The following is a 25,873-nucleotide window of genomic DNA, read 5'->3' as shown; positions in this document are numbered from 1 at the left end:
TTAATTCAATGTGAATTTGAGCAAGATACAACTAATTTCAGTTTACACCGCTCAAAAGGAAATGGCAGACATCAAGCAAAATGCTGGGACAATGACGGCGGACTTCTGGCCAAGTGAAGATACCGTTTTGGCCAGGCATTATCGGCTTTTGTGTGCAGTTACTTTGGCTCCGAGTCCATTCTTTCCAATTTCGTTAATGGATTTGCTTTTGTTTCGGTCCGAGCTGTGAAATGTTTTAGACAAAGTCGTAAAACTAATAATGGCAATATAGTATGTATTCAAGTACTTGGGATCGGGTATTTGGGTAGCTCAAATTAATTTGATGTAAGCTGAGCTTTCAGTGATGGCAGTAACCGGGCTAATTGGTGGCCTGTTTTCCGTTTTTTTTCTTAATTTAGTAGCTTGCTTTATATCTTTTTCCCTTTTGACTAATGGTGACCAGGCCCAGCATGTGTGTGCCGCCAATGATATATAATTAGCCAAGGCAAAAAGGCAAATTGGCTGACCAATGTCTGAACCAGAATTTAAAGCCGCAAATGCCCAAAAGCAGAGTAGGTTTTTCCCACCCCTCTTCCGCCGACATAGTGTTTTTACAAATTGCAGACTAATTTGGTAAGGGGGCCCTACGAAAAGGCCAACACTTGCTGTAACTTATGGCCCTCCGGTCGGTATGATATTTGTATGTAAGTGTACATCTGTATGTTGCACATTTCCTTTTGAAAAGTTATTAGCGTGCTGAGCGCCATTTTTCTAGCTTTTCTTTTTGATTTAACATTTTTTTTATTTCCACCCTGCATACATACAAATTTTCATTAAAAGACATAAATTGTGCAGAAAAATGCTCCTCCACTGCTGGCGGCTAAAGAATGTCTGTAGCTGTAGATGTATCTGTATCTATGACTACAGATCTGAATCAGAGTCTGGTTGGTGTCTGTCTGAGTGGGCGTCGGCAGGAGTAGATATCTATGTGCATGTCGAGTGCTTTATTTTTCAGCCTTTGCGCTTTTTATTTACGGTTTATTTTTTCTCACAGCATTTTGAATGAATGAAAGTTGCACGAGTGCAGCGAATAAATGAATGAATGAATAAGCGAGTCAGCAACTGAACGAGTGAGTGGGTGGCAGCTACAAAGAATGTTGCACATGGTTCAACAAAACGCTACACATTAAAATATTTGGCTAGGTGGGGCGTACACCACTGCGTATGCTCAACATTTGCAATTCGTTGCATTACCGAGAAAGGAAATTAGTCAAATGCCGGCGACAAATTGAATGGCTAAAAACAAACCAAGCCGTAATGGAATACAAATACCGTTTAAAAAGTCGGCGGAAGAACATTTCGGTTGAGAGGTCTCAGAAAAAAAGGCAAAGACCTGCCTGCACCTGTTCACAGCGGAAATGGAAGACTTTGAAATGCCCTGTGGCCGGAAAAAAAAGCAAACACGACGAAGTACAAAGACTTGCGGGATATTATATTAAACACTCAGACAGGCCGGAAAAAAGCAAAGAAATTATGTGTTTTCTTCTTGGATTTAGGTAGGTATTAACAGCAGATGGTGAAGTAGAAATATCAACTGACCAAAAGGGAAACTAAATACAGGTATTTATTAGGCTGCACTTCTAAGGATTTAACGTAAAGTAAGAAAGATTAACTCGTTTTACAAACATGACTTAAAATATTGAAGTTCTTTAGTTTCATCTTCTGCAAGGCGTAATAGAAAATTTCAAGTATTTTTGTTTTATTCATTACCTCAATTGGCCTAATGCTTGAAGCCAGCTGTAGGCAACCATGAAATCTAGTGATTCTAGCACTTAGCTCAACTCTTTCTCCATTTCACCGGCGATTAAAGAATTCTAGCAAGCCCGCGCCCACTTAGGTTTAGGATTTTCACTTTTTTTTCCCAGTTTCGCTTTTCTTTGGCCATTAAGTTTCAACGTTAGTAAACAAAAAAGCGAAAGATAGCAACAGAGTGTGTCCGACAATTTTGCCCATTTCGCTGATGCGACGTCGTAAACTTTCATGTGCCGCCTTCGCTGCCAACTTTTTGGTCGTGATCTTTCACTCACTCACTTTTTCCACTGTCTCTTCAATCTAACTCGAAAAAAAAACACACACGATGAGGTATTCAAATTAGTTGTGGGCGCTGTTCCCTGCTTTTTTTTTGTATCATTTTTGGATCCGTTGTAATTTCAGGCAACACACGTTCGTGAGGGCCCCAAACCAAGCCCAACTAACCACGCCCACCTGCCAGGAGGGACACGCATAAATCTCGCCACTATGTCAATCGCATCAAAGTCACGTAATCTATGCGACATTTTCACTGAATCGTTAAAATTGGAAAAAGCGCTACGGAGGTGCACTTAATTTGGCACAGAAAAAAATTGAATGGATTTTAAAAGGTTATAATAATCCAAATATTTTAACTAATTAAATTGTTTTTAAGTAACATGTAATACAAGCCAGTTCGTATTATTTCAATAATTAAAGTTTATCTGCAGAAACTTTTTATAGAGCAAAAAATTCAATAATTTTTTTCCTGTAAGCCATATCTAATCCTTTTAGTGGCTAACCCACTTTTTTAAGTGCAATGCCTGCAGGCTCATTCTGCATTATTCGAGTGGCATTCGGCAAATGCAGTTAGATGCACATTTGCTTAGTAAATTGTTTTCGAATCTGTTTGGCCAAGTCCGTTAGTGGCCCATCAGCTGGCCAACACTTCACGGCCAGTCAACACACAGCAACGATGATTAATGTCAAAGTCAGCGACATGGCGAGCAAAAATAGTAATTAAATTTTTCGTTAAATCCGATCATTATGTAAAAACGAATTGAGTTCTGCCAACGCGTGAAGGTTTAATCAAATTTTTTCACACGAAAAAAATGTTTTGTAAAGGTTTTTGCTTAACCCCGGTTGCCAAAAGAAAAATCGTTAAAAATATAAAAAGTAAGCTCAACGTTGGCAAACTGAAACACAATGCGCAGAAAAAGTGGTTAACACGCTCCGTGAACTCTCACACATGTTTAAAAATGGAAGTTGTTGCACTTATTTTTCCTTTTATTTTGTTGCAATCTCTCGCCATCTATTGTAGTTTGAGGAAAAGGGAAAATTGTGCGACTTTGTATCTCGAAATTAAATGCATCATAAGTGCACGCGATTTCAGCACTTTATTAAACTCCTTGGCACCATCTTTCAAGGTCAAAACGCTTTTCATTACATCTGACAACACACATGCTCACATTGAGTGCATAGCTGTTGTTACATAATTGATACAAATCTCAAGAAAACAGATTAAGCTGCAAGTTGAAAATGGAAATAAATTAAATGATCAGAAGGAGTTTTAGTGTGGGATTAAATTTCTTAAACTTAAATTTCTAAGGGCTTTTGTCAAAAATGTAAATACATTTTCTACGGCTACCAGCATAATGTATTTCGCTGTCATAATTTTTTACCAGTGCCCTGTAACCCGTTTCCTTTTGACTGCTTTAAGAATGGCCAAAAATGATTTGTTCGAGGCCGCGACAGCAACACTTTCCATTCACGCCCGCGCCTTTCGCTTTTCATTCGCAAACAGTTCTGCAGTTGTGCGAAACTGGAAATTAAAAACACTTAATGTGCACTTCCGGTACGAGGCGGGAGAAAAAAAAGATGAAAATTCCGGAGATATATACTATGCTCGAGATGCCGGAGTTGCTGCAGCAACTTATCGGTGCCATCAGCAGCAGCAACAGCAACATGTTCAGCGGCAACATCGGCGGCCAACAACATTTTACGTTAATATGTTTGTTTGTTTGTCTTTTGTTTCTGGCTCTAACCCTTTTTTGGCACGTTTTTGTCTTCTGCCTTTGTTGCCTGTGTGTCGTCTTGTTTTTTGTGTGTGTTTTTTACCACTCCACTCTGCTCTTTCGCTAAATGTTGTTTACTTATTGTCATTGTTGGTGCTGTTGCCATTTTGCTTTTGTTTTTCCCAACATTGTTGGTGCCGCTGCTTAACATTCACCTACTTTTCACCTTGTTAGGCACGTTTGAACAGCAGCAGCAGCAGTAGTGGCTGTAGAAAAAGCAGGCAAGTTCTGCGCTTGGCCCTGGCATCATCATCAAAGCCAACGGCGGAGGCTTCAAATGAAATTAGAAGTTGACGCAGTGCAAGAGTAGAAAAAGCAGCTAAAGCACCAAAAGGCGGCCAAAACAATAAGGTACAACGGCACGATAGGGGCTGAAACAAAAAGCTAACAATGCAAACTGCACAGCGAGCCAAAGCCAAGGAACGAAGCGAATTCAGAAGACGATGGCCTACACTGTAACAAAAATAAAGGCCTAAACATATAGAAAAATAGTATAAGAGCTAGTTTAAATAAAAAATAGCCCTTCAAAAGATAAGTTCATGGAGTGAGCATCAATTTGAGTTACCTACAGTTTTTTCCCCAGTGTGAATCCACTCTCCTCAGCGGCGAGAAGATGAAAACTGAGCTCTAAGTAGAAAGTTAATTAGGCTTAAATGTGCGAGAAGTCGACGATGACGACGGCATTGAGTAGGAAACACAACAAATACAACAAGAATAATGGCAACAATAGCCAGGAAGAAGATGAAGCAGAAAAGCCAATTAAAAATTCTTACGCTTTTGCCTTAATTTTTCCACCAGCTTCGCAATGGCTAATAATAATTTTAAGCCAAAAAAACTGAATCGCTGTACGGCATCAGCTGCTTGCTTGTTAATTAATTTTTATGCATTTCTACAAATGTTCGATTCGAAAAAGTTTTGCGATCCGGACTTGGCGTTTTTGTTAGCGTGCAGCGAAGCGAGCCAATCAATGGCCAAGCGAAACTTTCGTTTTGACTGAATTTCACTCTTGGCCCACAGGCGCCCACAGAAAATCGCCCAGAAATCATTGGTCGACCCGCCGCCAACTTGGTTGACATTAATTGGGCCCATTAAACGGTGTTCGCTAATAAGTTGGCATCAACTAAGTTCCGGAAGTGCCGCCGCTCTGGCTCTTCAGTTCCGGCCATTGTTGTGTTCTTCTCGGCCTTGTCCAGCGGACAGATGTACCGGAATGGGAACGATTAACACTCATATAACTTACGGCAAATCGAATTGGGCTAGATTGCGTTTTTGCTGCCCTAACGACATTCCAGTCTGTGCCACAAAGTCCTTTGAGCAGGATTAACAACTTTCGAAAGATTGATATTTTTTCAATAATCGAGTAGAGAAAATCTTTTGAACACGAACTTGAAAAATATATATAGATAAAGCTCGTGAAATTATTTAGTATCATAGAATGATATTCAAATTAATAATTAACGATTTAGAGCTCAGATGTTAAAATAAAGTCAATAAACTAAGAACCAAACCATAGCACACTAATTTAATTATGAACTAATCGTCCAAAGAATAGCTGAAAATGTATAATAAACGAATACGTAAAGGTGAATTTTGCGGTTTTGTGAATCCTATATAGATATATATATATATTAACAAACTTGTTTCAATATAATTAATGAATATTCTCTATAAGGGAATGTACTGGGAAATCACCTTTCTACTCTGCTTCTTTAGAGGCATCGTTTAGGCATAAGTCATATATATCATTTGGAAATTTTGAGCTGCCCACTCCCAATCCGCTGCCATCTGGATGACTTCATCGAGAGGCCCACTTTAAATCCCAAAAGGGATAGTATTAACGTGGCCTAAAGGTCGTGCCATCAACGCGGCCAACGGCAGCAACTAATTTAGGGCTTAACTCTAATCAACGTGAAGCAGACCGCCGCACTGAAATCTCATGGATGCGTGTGCCTTGCATCTGAATGCGAGTGTGTGTGTGTATCTGTGTTGGCCATAATTGAATGGAGTGCGGGAGGTGGGTGTGCCAGAAGGAGTAATCCAGTGGGCAATGCAGCCACAAAAGGGTCTCCACTTCAGCAACTTTCTGCATGTGCCAGTCAATTTGCATTTTGAGGAGCGAAGAGCCAGAGAAGCTGGCAACTGTTGCATAATTAAAATTGGAAAATTAATTTCATAATTTCTGCCAGCGCTTTCATTATTAACAATTGTCCCGAAAAACACAAAAGCTCCTTCTGCTGACCGACATTTTCTCTCGGTTTTTTTCTATTTGTTTTTCAGTTTTCAGTTTTACGTACTCAGTTTTCAGTTCGCCCGATTCTGGCATCTCGATTCTCTTTTGTTTCAGGTTTGGGGTTCCTGTTCTGGCCGTTTGGCTGGTTTCATTTATTATTTATGTGCATTTTGATGTGGAAAATATTCCTTTTTCGTCGCTTTGTTTGCCATGTTGTAGCTACGTTTTTATATATTTTGTTGTTATATGAAGTTTTGCCAGTTGAAAATTTGTCGCCACCCGGAAAAGTTTTTAGAGAGATATGTATATATTTTACGTATTGTCATTTGGATAACATTGTAATGCAGTTGGACTGGAATAGTTTTTTGTTTTGTTTTGTACAGTTCGAGAGCTGGAAAAGCTGCAGAGCAATTTCCACTTTACACTCTTGGCCATGTGGGTTAATTAGCACCGACTTTTCCTCAGCTAAAGGGAAATCACTTGGCAGTAACGTTTGAATCTGCAACATTACGAGGCCTTTGAGTTTCCGCCTTACCATACGTATATGTATAGTTCCGATTAACCCCGGCTTGGAAACTACAGTTCCGATTTAACCTGGGCTTAATGAGGCCGCAGATGCAGAGTTGGCCAAAAGAAACCGGTGATGTAATGCCACGCACATTTGCCACAAGGCAATGCCCCTACCACAGGCTAACTGCCCATTGTGTGTAAATTTGTTTTTCTGCTTATCGTTGTATTTCTTTTTTCTACGCTACCTCATATTGCACATAAAGGTAATTTCTAATTTGCTGGTGTTTTATTGTTTTTCTGCCGGCTCACTTTATGGCGCCGACTTATGCAACACCTCTAAGGCAGCGACGCATGCGCTCGAATTACACACATGGATATGGACACTAAACGCAGGGCTTTGCCTCTATATCGGCCATAAAAGCATAACGGCGTTCATTAATCATGCCGGTCACGTCGGCCCAAGAAAAAAAAATGAACTACACTAACATAAATTGTCTAAAAGCGAGAATGTGCTCTAGTAAGCGCAGAACTAATTGTGAATAGTTAATGAGGCTTGGAGACCAAACAGACAACAAGCCTTGAAAACACAGAAAATCTGATTTCTTACGAAATGATTCTATTTCGGGAAATTAAGTGGTTTCCCATTGTCATGCTTAATTGAAAATTGTAGTTCTATAAAGATCGTTTAGAATACTAAATACCTTTCGCAATTTCGCTATAAAATACTACCCGTACTACAAATAAGTTTAAGTTAATCGTAAAAGAAGTTTACGCATTGTATTGTGTTGGAATCCAAAAAGGGAATAATTGAATTGAAGTCTTTTTTATGTGGAACTCATCCCGATCTATCTTTATGTCGTCTAGGGCCTAGATTTTTCGCTAACTGCACCGAAGCTAGAGGTAACGTCGTGTGGCAGCAAAAGAACAGTAGCATCGACAACTGTTGCCAATTAGCGGCAACATGCAAAGCGCATTTGCATTTGCATTGAACCTGGAGCTCTCTATTTTGCGATTCTGCCTGCTGGCGACGACACCGGAGCCACCGATGGCACCAACAACCGAGCTGGAAAACGTAATCAGTTCAAGTCGCGGCACGGCATTAGGGTTCAGTTATCGGGGGCAGGTATAGGTATCCTAATTGAGTCCTTCAAATATAATGTACGGCAATAAACCCAGGATTTTTGCATACCTGGTAAACCGGGAAATCGCGAGGAAACCAACATCGCATCGAACCATATACCTGAGTGGCTTTAAAGTCGCCCGCACACGCACTGATTGCATCATTTGGCCTCAAACCAGTGAGGAGAACGTTTCGATTTGCATAGTATATACAAGAGGAAAATGTCAGACTATTCCAGCTACAGCAACTGCAGTGGCAACTCCCAGAGGAGAGAGCAATCCGTGAGCTATGCCCTCTACCTCCACCGTAGGGAGTTGGGTCGTCCCAGGCGCAAGATGATGCGAATCGCTAGCACCAAGTTGCAGCTGACAAACGAGCTCATCCAGCTGCAGCAGCGTCGCCAATGGGAGTCGGCCTTTGAACTCGAGTTCGACGCGGAGGCCAGTTCCCAGCAGATGAGTGCCCTCGATAGGGAACGGGAATATAGGGACAGATTGCGAACCAATATGCAGCGGCAACTCGAGAAGCAGCAGAAACGCAAGCGAAAGTATCTCGAGGAAATCGGCAAGCTGTAGTGCTGACAACTACGAGCATAATGCGGAAGGCAATAATTAATTAATTAATTGAGCACCATATTAAGTAAATTAAAGAGTAATGATAACTCTTATTGACAAACTAGAAAATCAAGATTTTCAAGCTATAGGTTTATTATTTCTGACTAAGGAAAGCAGGAACGTGAAACAGGGAACTCAGAAAAAGATTTTGTGATATAAAAAGACAACTTTTACCAACATTTACAAATATTATTTAGTTTTACGGCATTACAGCCTTATATGAATTATTATATAAATCTAGCATTAGAACAGAAGAATATCGCTCAATAAAATAGTTGCATAACAATTACATAAGGCCTTCTTTACTGAGACTATAAAACGAACTACAATAATTTCGAAATGTGCCAAAAGATTTGTGATTAGCTATCTATCGTTTATCTTCGCTCGTTTGCAGAATTGATTTTCCTTCTTTCTAGGCCACGGACTCTAAGCTGGCCTTAGCCAAGCCAAAAAAGTATCATAAATTACGAAAAAAAACTGCGACTTTCTGTGTGACTTCCACAACTCAAGAGATCGGGGCTGAGACAAGCAAAAGTGTTTGACTTTTGACACTCTTTCCTAGGCGGTTAAGGTGGCAACGTCTGTCAAGTGCAGGAAAAACTGAAAAACTACAAGCAAATAACTGCTAAACGAATACCTGGCACTGTACAACATTTTAACTAGCAAACACCAATTGAATGCTAATTGAACTTCTGTCAAAAAAATGTTATTGTATCGTAAAATACAATTGCAGTTTTTTTTGTGTATAGTTTTACCTGGAAAATAATTTGGAATTTTTCGTTTCTTCTAAAGTGCAACTTTCTACTATGTGTTGGGTCTGCAGAATATACCCCAAACTACGCGACTACCTCGTGGAAAAGACAAGCGCCAAGAACAGGCAAGGAAATGCAACAGAAGCCGACCAAAGGTGAGCGCGCGGTAAGTTTTTTTCAATTTCCTGCTGCCATTACGCCGCGCGTCGCAGCTGTGCGCTGTCCCTCTTGCACGCAGTTTTCCGTTTTCCCCCCCTCAGAATTTTCCTGGCCATTGACGTTTTTCGCGCACGAAGGCTGCGTCTTCTTTTTAGTTTTTCTCTGGTCGCGGTTGTTGTCTTCGCTCTCGCTTCTCGCTTGATTTGTCACACAGTCCCAACGGGAAAATAAACCTGTCCCCGTGTACTATACTACACTCGCAGTGTCTCTGGGCCGCGGAAAACCGGTATGTGCGCTTTCTTTTTGCTCCCACTGTGCGGCAGAGTGGGATTTGCCAACTGTGGTGGTAGAGGAGCAGTGTGGGGGCGGGATGCATTGCGTTTCATCTTAGCTCTCGTATTTAGTTGCAATTCCTTTGCACACACACTCGCAAGTAGCACACACACTTAGAAAAATATTGTTCTAACTTTAATTCTACACTTTTGAAATATGCTTAAAATGCAATTGCATATTGTGGAACTGAATTGATACGTGTATATTTGTTGACTATGATGGTTGATACCTTATATGTTTTGTAGTTAATGTCTTAGTTTCTCCGTGTACCATACCTATTCCCCAGCGCTGTTTACTATTCTAAGTGCAGTATCTCGGCGAGTTTCGCTTAGGTTTTTTACCAGCTTTTCCTTCGGTTTGTTTCTGCTTTTTTTTTTTTTTTGTTGGCATGTCGGTTATTTATGCGCCTTGTTGTCCCAATTCTTGAAAAATACTACAACAAGCCTCGTGACTGCGTCTGTGTCTCTGTCCATGCACTTTAGGATTCTTTTTTTTTTTTTTTGCAGCCTGCTATTTTTAATAAGCAATGCTGCAAAATCGCTCCCCTTCTGGCTCTTTGTTTCACTTACCTCACTTTATCCATTGGCCATTAAACGCTGCACACTGAAAAAGAGGGTAAAAAGAAGTTTTTATTATTTAAGGCAAAATCAATATGAGAATTCTGCTGACAGCGACCAGCTCGCTGCGTTTGTGTGTGCATATAAAATTTTACAACAACCCAGGGGCGGGGACTGACATAAATTTAATACCTTTTCAAATTGTTTTTCATAACCCATTTTCCTGTAAATGCGCTGCTGCACTCTGTTGGCCAGCAGATAAAGTGCATTTGTTTACTTTTCCTTTATTTCACGCTGCAGTAATTGTTGCAATAGCATTGGCGAAAAACAAATGTGAACAATGCAAATACGATACTAACTCGCCAGCTTGTTCTTTGCTGAATTTAATCTATACTCGGCCCACAGCATTTGAGCCACTGTTGATGCAAAGAGCTTTGCGAATAAGTCCTTAAAAATATGGAAATCATAATAATGGTTTTGAGTCAAATGTACGAACTCGCCCCTTTAACAAACTTATCAAAACAATAACATATTCAATTCCTCAACTTTCGTTTATTTAACTTAGTGCAAGGCGAACCTCTTCACACCGAGCTGATTGTTATCATTAACCCCATAATGCCCCATCGCTTTGCCAGTTCCGTGTACCCATGTCTTTATGTTCATTCAGCCGTGGGACAATGGGAAACTTTGGATTCTACCCATTTGAGTTTTCTCGATGATTTTTGCTACTGCTGTTGCTGTTGTTTGCTTTTCCTGTTTTTTTACTCTTCTTCTCTGCACTTGGGCTTCTTCTTGTTGCATTGAATTCTGCGTGTCAGCAGCAGCTGTGTTGGCCACTAAACAACGACCAATGTAACAACAACTGTAATAATAGCAACAATAATGGCAAACAAAACAAAAAAAAAAAAACACACTCCGGCTCAAACAAACAACATTGTACAAATAACAACACTTTTTATTGCTACCAAAAGGGAGATGGATGGAGTAGTTGCCAAAGCAGAAGAAGCAGTCCACTGGAGGGGGGGGTTAAATTCATTGCGGTGGGATGGGGGGCAAAAGTGGGTGGTGGGCCTGAAAGGGGGCGGTGTGAGAGCAGTAAACACAAATAAACAATTGCAATTGTGTGGCGATGGTTGTAATTCTGTGAGCTGCTAAATCGTCTGTAAATACTTTTGTACAAGTTAACAGTTATAAATGGGCTTTTTATGAGTTGTATGGGACAATATTTGTGAGCACACTACACAACACTGGACACGAGTTGAAGGACGAGTGGGAAATGGTGGTGGGTTGGAGAAGGTCGATTAATGGGCCGAAGATCCTTGTCAAAGAGATAGATGTAGGTTTCGACTGAATTATACTCAGTGCTCGCACCTAAAGTGCTTTCATCGAAATGCACCCAATAAGGAAATATAAACTTTAGTGTAGGTATAAAACGAAATCATTTTTACAATCCCTGGCATCAAAGAATTTCACATACCAAAATTGGTTTCCTAAACTCTAATAGATCCTGAGATACAGCTGCTTTTGCAAGCTAGCCATCATAGAAAACCTGTACTTTATAAGTTTATAGCAGATAATTCATGGGGAATCGTTGGTAAGATAAAAGCGATAGCAAAATTATGCCAATAACCACAAAAAAAGTTCGCATACCAAAGATAGTAGGCCGAAGTCTCAAGGATCGCAAGATTCAAGTGTTATATGAAACCACACCACACGTACACTGTGCATATTACGAGTAATTGGGGATTTGTTGCCCAATGATAATGGCATTGAGCTGTTTTTGCTACTGCCACTGCTGCACTGCCTTCGCTCCACATTTTTCATGTTGCAGGCATTCGGAATCGCTTAGAAAGTCACTTGAGGGATATGGCCAACAAATCGAGCTGCGAGTGAAGCCAAACACTTTGCTTATGTCTGTTTGTCAGTCAAGTGAAATCGTATGCCGCCTTCTGCGTCTATGCCCCATGTCCACGTCCATGTCCATGTCCAACTGTGAGTCCAAAACCGATTCCGAATGCGAATACGAATACGAATCCCAGTTCGAATCCAACTCGACGTGGATGTCTGCCCGTTGTCTGGCCAAGTGGCAAGTAGTTATTGTTACGATTTATGGCATACGCACAGCAGATGAACGGGGGAGAGTTGCTCCATCCGGGGGATTTCTATTTCTATTGATTTTTTTGTACCACTGGAGCTGCTGCTGCTACTGCTTCTGCGGCTGCTGATGCTGTTGCAGTGTGTTTTCTATTTGCTGCCGTTGATTTGCCACACGTCCATAATAATGCTAAGAAATGGAAATCATAAAAGTCAACAATCATCCACGTTGGCCATGACCAGATTACTGCAGTCGGTGCGGTGGAAAATCGGTTGGGGTAGGGGTATGGGTATGTATATAGCAAACAGTTAGTTGCAGTTGAATTTGCGCGGCATCATTAGGAAAATTTTTGCGCTTTCGTCAAAGAAATCAGGCAGTACCGTCATAATGATGTTGACGCTGCGTTTTGTGCAGGCAGGTGAAAAGATGTTTGGGGTCGCACAATTCCGTAGGCTTGGGAAAACATCATAGCTCAATTGATTTTCACTATCGATATCATACAAAGAATTGAAAAAGCTAATCTCTAATGAGACGGTTAATCCATAGCATTGGATCTATAAAATAGTCTTACGCAATCATCGATATAATTGATATTGCTATTGACTTAAACTACTTCTTATGATCAACACTCCCCAATTGCTCGACATTAAATACCAATCCCATGGGAATGTCCAATCGAATGTGAAATTTATACAGCACTTGTGTGTTTGACAATTTTGCATTCGTCGGTGAAAGTCTGAAAAAACTGCAAACATAAAACTAGGCAGGCGTAAAAATGCAAGTACACAAAACTCCGCCCTTTTAGCCCATTTATTGTACATGCCAGCAGCAACAGCAAAAATCACAACTGCTACGACGAGAGTAATGCAAGATTAAATGCAACAAAAAGTGGCATATAACATTCGCAAAAAGCGAAACCCTACATAAGCAAAAGCCAAACAAAATATTTATTATTACACAGCAATGCATGCAGAAATACCCTAACCCAAAACTGCTTTCAACTGACACATGATGGGCTTTGTATAAATGCCATAAATGCCATGGGAGCTGGGGAATTAATTCTTTGCTCTATTATCTAACAATTAAACCATAAATTCTGATTATCAACTGACATGGCAACATGAAAATTTATGAGCGGATGAGGATCGAGGTCAGTAAAAACATATTTGGGGTGATGATTTTCGGGCATGATGTTGAAAAATGTGATACAAGAACTATTCAAATATGTTTTCATTCGGTTTTAGTTTTTATACATTACTTTTAGTTGGCAATTAGTATATGAGTTAATGGTCAACAATTAGTACATTAAGTTAAATAAATGTGATATGTTAAATAAAGTGAACCCATTTTGGGCTGCTATCTTGTACAGGGCATACAACTATGTGGTATTACATTTTGAAGCCCGACAACATTTTCCGACTTTTTTACTTCTACAGCAAAATGTTGGCTTTTCAATTTGTTTTAAAATACAATAAAAGTGCATTTTGCATTTTGTCTGCCACGCATTGATTGAATGCGTCGCATCGCGTTGACTTTTTGTACCTCTCTGCAATCCCCTCAACTCTGATTTCGCTTTGCGAATTGACATGAACAATTTTAATTATATTTTACGTCAATTGTAAAAGGCCCCGGCCGAGCGGCAACAGAAGCAACAGGAATATTTTTGGTTTAATTAATTGAAAATTGTGTGGAAATTGTCGGGATGGAAGTGGAAATCGCTGTGGAAATGGGCACCGGAGCTGCTGATTTCGTGCATCGTTAAATGCTAAATCGAATGTGAAAGGGATAACGATCCGCTGAGTTGGAGGCAATTGCAAGTTTTCCCTTTTTTCCACTTGGCCATAATATTGTTTGGTTTTTGCAAAAGTTCATTAAGCCCATCATCGCAGTCTCATTAATTGTTTTGTGCTTTCAACAATACGCCCATTTCTTCACAGGGGATACGCTACAAAATTTGTGTCATTTAGCTGGGATTTTGCAAAAGATTGGCATGCAAATTAGCTGAGGCAACAGTGATTGCCGGCAGCCATTGTCTGGCGATTTGTTGCAATGGAAAATTTATTGAACTTACATCATAGCCGGCTATCGGAATGTGTAATCCACTGACACTTTGGCCACTCTACCGTGACATTCTTGAAGCTAGAACAAGTTAATAAAACCCACTCGGACATGGTCAAAAAAGGGAGGGCTCCTCGACTACAGAGTCTTCATAAATTTGTACTTGAGCGGCCAAGTGTGACGAACGAGATTACTGAAATCTTCTGGAGCAGATCCATTTTTCATAGCAAAGAGCCAAGCGCATTGAGTTGTCTTCTCTCACAGATACAATTCTTGTACGATGTCTGCCAGTGTGCGTGTGTATCTGAGTGAGTGCAACAAATTGCTTTTGCTTCAGCCAGTCGCTGTCATAATAGTTGTTGCTTCTGCTGCTTGGCTGCCATTGTACCTTTTTTCTATTGTTGCTGCTCTAGTTAGCGATGCCGCCTGTAATCGGACATCAAAATGCGAAAATGATACTGAAAAGGCCCCCTTCAATTGTTGGCCAATAACGAGCAGCAAGCGATCTGGGCGGAAAAAGTGGTATGAGTTTTATTCAATTAACAGGCGGTGCGAGGGCATCCACATTTCTAGTAAGCGAACTAAGCACTAATGGTATTGAAAGGTTGCAGCGTATAATTTGATGCCATTACCTCTATTTAGCTTGAAATTCTAAAACTTAAAACAGGGTCTTCAGTTGTGGTAGAAAAAAGTTAAACTTAAGTTAAGTTAAGTTAGTGATGGTAATAAATATTTTACGTAAATTTTACCTTCAAACCTGATTTCTTTTTTTAAGTGCACAATTAATTAACTCCATTGAGAACTTGAAAGGCTTCCATTCATCAAGCGAGTTTCGAAGTGCCAACAGCAAATGTTTGCAAAAATTCTTGCACAATCGAATGACATAAATTACAACTCCCAAAAAATTATAACAAAACAGGAAAATAAAAGAAGCAAATAAATGAATACACATGTGAGCGTGTGCAGAAACCAAACTGTGAAACAAAAAGCAATTGTCACATAAACAAAGTCTCACGTAACTGCTATAAATATGCGAGCAAGAAAGAGCGAGGTTAACATTGCGTATGAGTTATATCTGCTCCTCTGCACATTACCCATACGCCCCCCCGACCGTCGCACCACCAATAGCACCATAACGCCATTTGCTTTGTAAAGCAATGCGCGAATAACCGAAAGAAAACATACAACAACCGCAACAATAAATAAAGTGTAACATATGCAAATGATGATGAGAAGTATTTCGATATAGCGGCTTCTCCTTCTGCGTCTGCAGAGAAAAAAATATTTATTGCTTGATTTATGCAATGTTAATTGTAGCCTTTGCAAGTTTTTTGACTGTTTGAAATCTTCTGTTAAAATGTTGCTTAACATTAATGATAGAATTGTGAAAATATATATTATTTTTATAAGTTTTTATGCACGTGTATTTCTACGAATCCTCTTCATCTTCGATTATGATGACTCTCGCCATCGATGTCCTTGGGCGCTCAAATGAATATGCAACATCGAACAGGTTAAGATGCTGAACTGAAACTCAAAGGCATGCCTCTGCGATTCTGGAAGTGGGAAAACCCACAAAAGCCGACCGGCAACAACGGCTTCAAATGTGCAAAGGGCAAGAAACAAGCTGCGATACATATATGAACGTAATTGTTACAATTTCAATCTCGTTGGAGAACGGAAAACTTCATCGATGTTCGCAGATACAGACACCCACAATGACCGTAAAACAAACGGCGAACCGCGGCAACATGCACGTCAACAACATGTGGCGACAACAGCAGTTGCAACTGCAGCAGCAACATCAAGAGCAGCAGCAGCAACTTGCGCCTGTTGTCATTTGTGCAATTCCCACACACAGGCAAAGTTTTTCTTTAATAAAATTAAATGTAATGCTGCCAAATGCTCGGCGCCCGCCACTCGTTCGGTTCAATGTTTTTTTGTGTATATTTTCTTTATTTCATTTTTTGTATTTTTTTTCGCTGCAAATTGCATGGCAGACACCCAGCACAAGGATGACGACGCCAGCAACCGCAAATGCAAATGAGCTACAAATGCAATGCACATGCATAAAAAATGAAAACGGTTAAATTGCCGAAGAGAAAGATGCAGATGCAGGCCCACAAAGTATCCATGAGTAGCGCTCGAACGACATTTCTGCCCGTCGTCGGTCGACGGTCCTCACGAAATATGATTAAATATTGTAAATGCCAAAAGTTATGAAAGGCTCACTGGGGGCCGCCCCAAGAAGTCGGTGTTTGGAGCCGTGTACAGACATACCGATTTCGATTCCAGTTTTTGGGGGCAGCGGCTTACGCCCACAGCAGAATATCGCTGGATGTGGAAAAGTGCAACGGCCACACCTTCGAGACACAATGCAACTCACTGGGGGCATCGAGCTGCCTCTTTTGGCCAGAGCAGAGTTGCAAGAAACAAAGGAAATGCCACCAGAAAAGGACAATTTAGTCTGGGCTGGGATTTTTATAAATAAAAAACAATTCTTACCTACGCAAAAACGTACTATACTAGAATAAAAAAGTTGACTAGAATATCTGAAAATATTTTATTTTATAAATTATCTGCTTTCCTGTAAGTTTAACATGCCTAAAAAACATATCCCCATTCTTATATACCCCATATACTTATATACAATATATACGCATATATATATATATATATATACATGTATATAAGCATGAACGACTTTCTAAAAATAGTCCAGCGAACCTCTTGTCAGCTGTTTTTCATCGCACGAGGAAAAAACATTTTTGTCGCACTTTAATTGACCGCAACACCTTGAAAACAAAAGTGGCGGTTAAAAAGAGTGTGCATATTTTAAAATTATAACAAGTTTCGCTATGGAAATTCAAAAGGGGGGTAGATGTGGCCAGCGAGTCATGCCAAATATAAGCAACGAAAGAAGGCTGAAAAAATAAGTAATTGTAGCTAAATGTCAAATGCGACAATTGTTGCCTTAGTTGCTCTTGTCGTTGTTGTTTCTTGGATTGTCGATTGGCGTTGGCGACTGAAATGGCCGCAAAGTGAACGGTACAAGCTGAGCGGTCAAGACGTTAAGAAGGTGGAGTGGTGAGGGGGGCGCGGAGGCGGCATGGTGGGTTGGTCAATTGGTTCGTGGCAATGGTAACAGAGTGCGGCTCTAAATGAGGCTTAACTTGAAATGAGCACACTTGGAAAAATAGGCAATAGCAAAACTCCATTAAAATGTAATTTAACTCAAAAGATGTTAAATAAAAAATGATTCGTTGTTCATTATAATTTTATCAAATATGGTTTAGGAAGTTGATAAAATAGCAATGCTATAAAACCCACTTTCCATCTTCATTTCTGTTTAACAAACCATAAGGATTATCATACACAAATTTTTCTCTCAGTGTCAAGTAATGTTGTGTCACCAAGCGAAACTGAGGCAGGGTATCGAAGTAATTACTCGGCGGGATGCAATCTTCGAGCCACACTAAATATGCTAATTATGCGTAATAAGCGCTCTGGCTAACGGGGCGTATTGGTTATGTGGTTATACTATGCACATAGCAGAGTAGAGTGTGTGAGTTAATTCCTTGGTGTTTAGAGCGAACTGTTAGATTCATTCTCTGTCACCTCGACACGACGACTGGCGACTCCGGTGACGCCAAAGAATTATTGCGAAATTTGTGATTTTTACTGACTTATTTTTTTCAAACAGCCTCGGGCCGCTGGCTTTAATTATGAACAACAATCGGGCGGCGTTTCGTAGTTGTTGCTGTTAATGTTTGTTCTGTCGCTTTTTGCTCCTTTTTGTGCATGTCAATCAAAAGAGCTCAAAGTCGTGATTTGATGATTTTCCTATGCCGCGGCAAATCGGCTGCCATTGACGCCGTGGGTCAGGCCGCAGAAATCCATTTGTCAAGTAGAACACAGCAGCAACCTCAAGTTGTCTGCGATTCTAAGCCCGCCTGTCTGTCCTTCAATAATCGTTGCCAAAAGCAGTGACGGCGGCAAAAACAATGAATTATCGTTGCCAACAATTTGTGATTGGCGGAGAAAGAGAATTCTAATCAAAAGTGAGAGGCATGAAAACTTTGATTTGCTTCGGACTAGAATATTTGATGAATTATGAATTGTTCCAGAGAATTCGAGGTATTGTTCTTCTTAGCCTAGCTTAAATTAAACCTAAAAGTCAAAGTGTGGAAATATTTTAAAGCTGTGCATAAATTTATATTTTTATCAAAGTGCTTTATACGCGCTCTTAAGCATCTTATTATTTGAAACAGGAAAGATATAAATTTTTACAATCAAAACCTTGTAAAAAATAATACATAAGTTTTTACTGCTATTTTGAAAATAAAGCAATAAGTGTGCAGTTAAATTTGTTGCTGATGCAGTCCCAACAGCATTTGTAGACCATAAAAAAATCAACAGCATATCTTGAGCGGCATATGATTTATGGGATTAAAGGCAAGAATGATCGCCGCAATTATTTCGAGAGTTGGCAAACTCGAAACTCAGAAACTTGAAGCAGCGACATCTGTTGCGATCTATGAACTGGGCTTGTTTTATTACAACATCTCGGAGGAGCCGTGGACTCACATAAATTGAACAATGTCACGAAATAAATTTGTCTAGAGCTCGGAAACTCGGAAATTCGGACCTCGGCGGAGAGGAAACCCATAGAGAAACAAAGGCAAAACTGTTTCAGCCAACGTCTGTTAACGTTGGCTGATTTTTATTTATTTCGCTGACTTTTAGCAAGTTGCTAACTTTTTGTTTCTTCTCATTTTACTGCTGTTGCTCCCACACTCCCATAACCACCCCCTTCACTTGACTTAACTCAACTCTTTGACTTTGTTGCCGCTGCCTTTTTGTTAATTTATGCAACGAACCAGTTTTATTTGGTTTCCATCGCGTTCGCTCAGTGTCAGCCAGTCTTTGTATATCTTTATAGCGCCACACATACGTATGCATGGGTACTCTATACTATATATATATATATCGAATTAAAATTTTATTAAAAAATTGGCATTTGGCCGTTTGCCTTTTGTTAATTGCATTTGCAATTTCTAATTAAGTTGGCGGGGTAAAAACAAAACGTCAAGAAGATAAAACAAAAGCAGCGATCATAAAGTTTCCAACTGGTTTGGGTCAGCGCTTGTCAGAGGTCTTTTTTCGAGCGGATCTCTGGTGACTTGGCTTTGCCGTTAATTTGTACACAGAGAGAAAATTTCGAGAGATATTATGTTAACTTCTTGACTGGACTGAATGCCACAGTTCATACGAAAGCCTATAGGTCTCAAACTAACATGTTTCATATTTCAATATCCACCTAATATATATGCAGGTTTTTGTTGCAGTGTACGCACAGTTCAATGCAAACGAGAAGCTCTTAGCTGAATCAGCTACCAGTTTTTTTCTCCCCCTTGGACCATTAAAACGAACAAGTTTCAAAAGCGTTTTCAATGCAAAAAAGTCTTATCAAAAGTATTTATTTACACAGGCTATATACAATAAATCAAAGCGCTCTGATTGATTCGACACTAATCCTGTTTCGCTGAGTTGTCTTGGTTCTCTTGGCGCTGCTGCCGCATGCCCTCCTTTTTCAGCTTGGACACGTTGCTCCGCAGTTTCCGCTTGAACAGTAGCTCCCGGTTGACCGCCTTCAGGTCGTCCAAGCTGCACGTCTTCAGATTGCGCACCGTATTGGATATGAGCTCGTCCGTGATCTCGATTTTGGTGCGGGAAAGCCGCAGCTGCCGGGCATTCCGACGGGCCAACTCGACACGGTACAGGAACAGATGATAGGTGACAGTGGGCTTCAGCATCTTTTCCTGCTCCATGGTAGTTTTGTGGTTAGAGATGATATATTCTGGATGAAAGTAACTAGTTCTTTTCGCGTTGACTTCGCGTCGAAGAGTGATATCCTCGAAACCCAAAAGCGGTTCTTATATATTTATCTGAACCTTCGATCGGTTACCTGTTGGTAACTACCTGTGATCCAATCGGCCAGGTCAAAACAGGTCAAGTGCCGCTTGTCTACCCTGTAAATATTTGTGCCAAAATATTTCACAACCTAATCCGTTCTAATCCCCATTTTGGATCTTAAGCCCTCGCTGGTTGACCAGACATTATTACACATTATGCCAGGGAAAGGGTAGGTAAAGGTGATTCCAGGATTAAATAAATGAAATACTGCAAAGCAACTCGCATGAACTTGTCCAAAACATTCAACAGAATATTCTGGAACAGGATTTAGAGGAAGTGGCTTAAGGATCTACCAGAGAGGGTTAACCCAAATAGTATGCCTATCTTACGACACGAATAGTATAAGTATAACTTCTCATATTTTAAATCTATGCATGTATAGTTATTTAATAATTGGTACAAATATGTGTTAACAAGATGCTTAAGGTAATTTATTATAACAAAGAATGTTCTGTGAGCTTTGTAATAGCGCTTCCCATCGCTTTTCCCATGCATTCCGACAAATTCCTAGTATAACTCCCAAGAAGTTGTGTTTCGCTGTTTGTTCGTTGCATTTTACCCAAAGTAGACCTTTCACCGGCCACCGTTCCACGGAATTCTTGGGGAACCTCAATGAACCGCCAGCGTAGAAGCTCTGAGCACTAAAAACCATTTCCACGTAAGACAGCAAACAGAATTTTCTGACTCAGCACCTGAGTGACATCAACGTAAAGTACGTCAATTTACACATGTGTCGTAGAGGAAGGAGCGTATGTAAATGGAAATCATTAGCATAACTGCAGTTCCCGAAAGACCAGGGAGTTTTTGCAACAGACTTAACTACTTCCAGGTAATTCATAACTAAAGTGGATGCTCGGGTCGAGTGTGCCTTTGGGTCAGGAGATGGCATAATCCTTTTATAATTGCACTTAGTAGCTGAAATGTAGCGAAAACAAAAGGATTTCGAAACCGGATTAAGAACGTTGGGAAAGACCACGCGCCGGATTAAGCAAATGTGCAGCATCAGTGTTTTATGACCCCTCAAGGCAGCGGCAACTCGGCCTTATCCTCCCCCTGCTCATTTTATGATCGTAAGGTAGGCTATGCAGGTAGGGACAGGTACATTGGTGGGCTAAGGTCATAACGGTGGCCCAGGGGCTGACTAAAAAGGCCATCGAAGCGTTGCTGACCTGACTAGCAGACATTATGAGCAACTGCTTTTGACAAGTCGCCGACAGCTTCCAATTCAACGCGCTCAATGAACTTGCAATCGACTTGGATTTGGTTTTGGATTCGATCTGATGGTGGGGCACCAAGTCGGTGCGTGTCGAGGCATTTATTCCATCGTATATTAAACCAGACGAGACAATCATAATGATGGCTACATCTCGCCATCATCATCATTGGCGCATCGCAGCTCGCGGCCCTTGCATTTAGCACCCAAATGGGCATTGAATCATCATTTATTTACTCACCAAAGAATTATCATAAAATACCAAGCAACTTTCACTGGTCATTGTTATAGCTATTATAGCCAGCATTATTATTATTTCGGCCTTAATGCAGGCCAATAAATTGTCTTAAGAAGAATTCGTTCGATAAGCCACAAGACAATGCTAAAGGGAATTTTCACTTTCCTTCGCTCGTAATTAAGTTGAAATTAACTTGATTGGGAGCGTTTTAAAAGCGGGGGCCGCGTGTCAATTACGTTAAGTGAAATTACAATTACATGAAAAGCATTTTTAAAACCATCTAACCAGCCCACAGTAAATCGCTTTTATGACCAAGGGGGTTAAGACAAGGTCGCAGACATTCGTTCATAAATAAATATTTAACACGCAGTCCTTCACAAGTGGGTTGGTTGTCGGGCACAAAAAAAAAACAGGAGTAAGAGTAGACGAGTGCCACTTTGGGATTATATTTATCACTTCATGGCAACTCATTAAATATAAATGATTTTCATTTGCCGAGAGTTGAGAGGGAATTTATTTAGTTGCAGTGGGATTGGACTTAAAAGGCAAACTTTCGTACAATTTGAGCGTAATCCTTAAGCAATAAAAACAAGCATGTGACTTCAGAAAAGTTATTACATTTCATAGAGTAAATTAATTTTTTACAATTTATTATTCGTAAATGAATTAAAAAATCAAAATGATATATTTCATTTAATTGTTAATGAAACAACATATGAAAATATCTTTAAACTTCATAACCACTTTAACATAAATATTTTAATTTTAAATATTTTTGTGGGTTTTTACTTAAATTTCATTCAGCTGCATTTCTGCTACCTTAAATTTTATTTATTTCATTGATAACTTTTCCACCAGTTATCTAATCTAAGCTTAAAACGATTTGAACGCAATCCTCAGACACTTAGTCACCGTTTTAATCTTTTCCTTATCCCCATATTTATTCAGCGCCAGCTCAACTGAAATATCTTAAAGCAAAAGGTCAAGCCATAAACCATTTCCACCCCAGCAAATGCCGCGCAAGGTGAGCACTACCCACATGTGTGCAAGGAAGATGTACAGTATCTTTGGCCTGAGATGTCAACTTGGCAAGGGATCAAAAAAGGGAGGAAGGATCTCTGGTTTTACCGGAGCACTTCAGGTAATTACGCGACTCGTACAAGTCAGCAGGTCAGTCGGCGGGTCAACAGGTAGCTAAGCGCCCCAGATATAAATAATCCTGGTAAACCACGTAGGGACATCATTCACAGCTCAAGCTGCCAAGCAGTCACAGCTTGTCCTGTCGCAGCCAGCATTTTGAAGTCTATACAAAAAAAAACAACAAAGGAGCTATTCTATCTGAAATGGAAGCCCAACGTAACAACGCCAACCACCGACGCGGAGCTCGTCCGAGCGTGGGCTATCTACTTTTTCAGTACCAGAGCGAGCTGACCCGCCGTCATGCGGAACCCACGCGGCTGTCCCGCACCAAGATTCACATAATCGATGGACTGGTGTCCCGCACCATCCGCCACATGAAGCACTGCAGCATGGAGGATCTGAGGGCCTGCAAGAGGGAGCTCGTCTACAAGGAGCAGCTGCGCGATCAGCTCAAGAACATGCGACGCAAACGCTCCTCCTCCGTCAACAAAGTCGATGCTAGTGCCAACACATCCGCCCCCGTTGTGAGTGTCAAGGCGCCATGCACTCCACCGAAACCTCGATCCTCCACAGGAGAGTTCTCCAAGATGGACATCTTCGGACCGGAGATCTTCGTTTAAGTTTAACTTAATCTATTGCAATTTTAAATTTACTAGTTTCCTTAATTGTTGACGATTAAAAATCATTGAACATGAAGATTTCTTAAGAAAATTATTCAATAAATAAATATATAAAAGCAAAATGCCAAATGTTTTATTATTTACTTAATATGTTTTCCAATGGCTATTAACAATGCATTTAAATATGTAAATTGCTAAATTTGAACTAAGCCCGACGAATTCACTATTAAAAGGCAATAATCTGCGAAAATTCGAAAAAAAAAACCAAAATTACAACAACAAATGTGGCAATTACACAAAAATGTCAATTGTCCGCGGATTTGTTGTAGGAGTGGAAATTCCTGTTCTGTAAGCCTGTTTTTGGCTCTGTTTTTGCTAGCTAGCCAGGGCTAAAATGTGTGCCGCAAAATGCCAGGCCCGAACTCTGGGGCTCAAGAGTCAAGAGTTCCCACGGAGCGAGGCAGCATCGATCCATTGAAAATTGGCCACCACTCACCGATCTGTGATAGATGCGTCCGACCGAGAGAGCCAAGAAAAACAGAAAACCAGGCAGCAGACGGGCCAAGAATGCGGTTTAAAGTTCAATCGTGCAGCAAGTGTTATTTAGGGGTTCGCAGTGAGGCAGGAATATCGATCTATTCGGCGGTGAAAAACGTGAGATGCGATGATCTAACCGAAGCTTTCTTAGCCAGCCAAAACAGAAGCAGAAGTTATGAACCTGCGACCGAAGACAACTGATATGCAAATCGTCAGCGGGAGAAATGTATACTAATGAATATATTAACCAAATCAAGTTCTAAGCAGTTCAGATGTTTTCACAATTTACCTCATTAGCTTTATGCTCATTGGGGGGGATAATATCTATAGTTTGTTGGCATTATATTATTTTCTCGTTTATTAGAATGCATTTGCCTTACCTTTTTGGGTTTCTTCGGGGCCCAAATTAAACGTTGAAATATTCCACTTGCTGTACAAATTTGTTGCTTTCTATTTGCATATCGCTGGGTACAATAAATTATGAGCACAATGTTAACAGGCGAACAAATAGAAGAAGAACGTATACACCGAGTGACGTTTTTCCTTCTATATAGCGAGCACTCTCTTCTTTCTTTCTTATTTATTATATTTTCTACTTTTCGGCAAGCACATTCGAGTGAAATGCAGCTGCGACGGCTGCTCTGGTTGTAACTGTAGTTTAGACACAAACACGTTTTCTTGCGGCCAGCCCAGTAATTACGGCAAAGGCTATTTTAAGGCCTCAACCAAAAATAACGAAAGCCGATCCAAAAGCGAAGAAACCGAGAAATGCAATCGCCGAGCAAATGCAACGCGGCGAAATGGAACGAAAAAAGCGAGTTAAAAGCTAAAAAGCCAAAATGCAAATGGTAACACGCACACCGCGCACTAACACCTGCACAAACACACACAAAACGTTCGTTCTTCGGCGAAGAAGAATCGTGTTTATATATCACCGTTGGATTGCATATATCCAACAGATCGCGTCGCGTTTCGAGCTGCACGACGGTTAACTGACGAATGACCAAAAGTTTCAGCTGCCGGACAGCTTGGAGTTCGAAAAGTCCGCCGCTCTGAGTTCGAAAAGCAAAAACGAAGCAGATCGCGCGCGCTCTCTCTCTCTCTCTCTATTTTCATCTCCGATGATCGCAGTTCGTTGCCTGAGTCTTTCGACTCTGGCCGTTGTTTTTTTTTATTTGTGCTTAGAATCTTTAGTCTGTTGTTGCCGTTGATTTATTGTCCAAAAATAACTGTTTTTTCATTGTGCATTGAACTTATGAGGAAACGAGAGAGTAAGAAAAGCACAAAATTATTTTATTATCGATTTTTTGATGACACACTTCCCCGAAAGATTTGGGTTTTCGGATGTTCTTTCTGTTATTTAGATCTGACAGATCTTTTGATCTCTGCTCTACGATTCGGCTTTAACTTTCGCTACTCGACGCTCTCGTTTGCTCAAAGACTTTTACTCTCTAGCCCAGCGCAATTACGATTGCAGCTCTCACTGCTCTCACTCGAAGTTTTGTTTTCGGACTTAGCTCTGAATTCGCTCTGTTTACTCCAGAAATTACCACCTACTGCGGTCTCGCTCACTCGCAGGGCGGCTTAGAGACGCCTCAGCTTTTTTTGGTCTATCCAACTTCGAATGACTTCTTAACGGTTCGGTACTTAATGCCTCGCTTTTTTTTACACTGATAGAATATTTTAACGTGAGCCTAAGTGATAATTAAGGCAATCATTTTTAATACATAAAGATTAAGAAAACTGTATAATTTCTAATTTATATAATAAACAAAATAATAATAAACATATTTCACAAAATCACAAATACATTGTTGTTTGTTTTTTCGTATATTGGAAAAGGCTGTAAATCAATATGCACAGATAATAAAATGTACTT

General features: G+C 40.3%; 4 protein-coding genes and 1 long non-coding RNA gene across 6 annotated transcripts in view; 2 read left to right on the top strand and 3 right to left on the bottom strand.

Moving 5' to 3' along the window:
- The window catches only part of RhoGEF64C (Rho guanine nucleotide exchange factor at 64C), a 103,471-nt gene extending 78,474 nt beyond the window's left edge, over positions 1-24,997 (bottom strand). For both annotated transcript variants that reach the window (NM_168102.3, NM_001274496.1), the window contains exons 1-2: positions 24,375-24,997; positions 10,130-10,163 (exon numbers count right to left, since the gene is read on the bottom strand). The gene's annotated coding sequence lies outside the window, so the exon portion shown is untranslated. The remainder of the gene's footprint in view (positions 1-10,129; positions 10,164-24,374) is intronic.
- On the top strand, positions 7,890-8,571 carry CG13712 (uncharacterized protein). The gene has a single exon (NM_139669.2). It carries the CDS (start codon positions 7,924-7,926, stop codon positions 8,275-8,277), a length of 354 nt encoding a protein of 117 aa, NP_647926.1. The 5' UTR covers positions 7,890-7,923; the 3' UTR covers positions 8,278-8,571.
- lncRNA:CR43879 (long non-coding RNA:CR43879) lies at positions 13,801-14,402 on the bottom strand. Its single transcript, NR_073913.1, has 2 exons — positions 14,284-14,402; positions 13,801-14,157 (listed from the first exon to the last, which is right to left on the bottom strand). It is a non-coding gene; the product is annotated as a long non-coding RNA:CR43879 (long non-coding RNA).
- Positions 19,722-20,179, bottom strand: CG13713 (uncharacterized protein). Its single transcript, NM_144452.2, has one exon. It carries the CDS (start codon positions 20,099-20,101, stop codon positions 19,802-19,804), a length of 300 nt encoding a protein of 99 aa, NP_652709.1. The 5' UTR covers positions 20,102-20,179; the 3' UTR covers positions 19,722-19,801.
- CG15876 (uncharacterized protein) lies at positions 22,935-23,575 on the top strand. The gene has a single exon (NM_139668.4). It carries the CDS (start codon positions 23,041-23,043, stop codon positions 23,455-23,457), a length of 417 nt encoding a protein of 138 aa, NP_647925.1. The 5' UTR covers positions 22,935-23,040; the 3' UTR covers positions 23,458-23,575.
- Positions 24,998-25,873: the final 876 nt, after the last annotated feature.

The sequence above is a fragment of the Drosophila melanogaster genome, chromosome 3L (genome assembly GCF_000001215.4).
Source record: "Drosophila melanogaster chromosome 3L".
Lineage (NCBI taxonomy): Eukaryota > Metazoa > Arthropoda > Insecta > Diptera > Drosophilidae > Drosophila > Drosophila melanogaster.
Note: the sequence above shows the minus strand (reverse complement) of the source record. Positions and strands in the feature narration are given on the sequence as shown.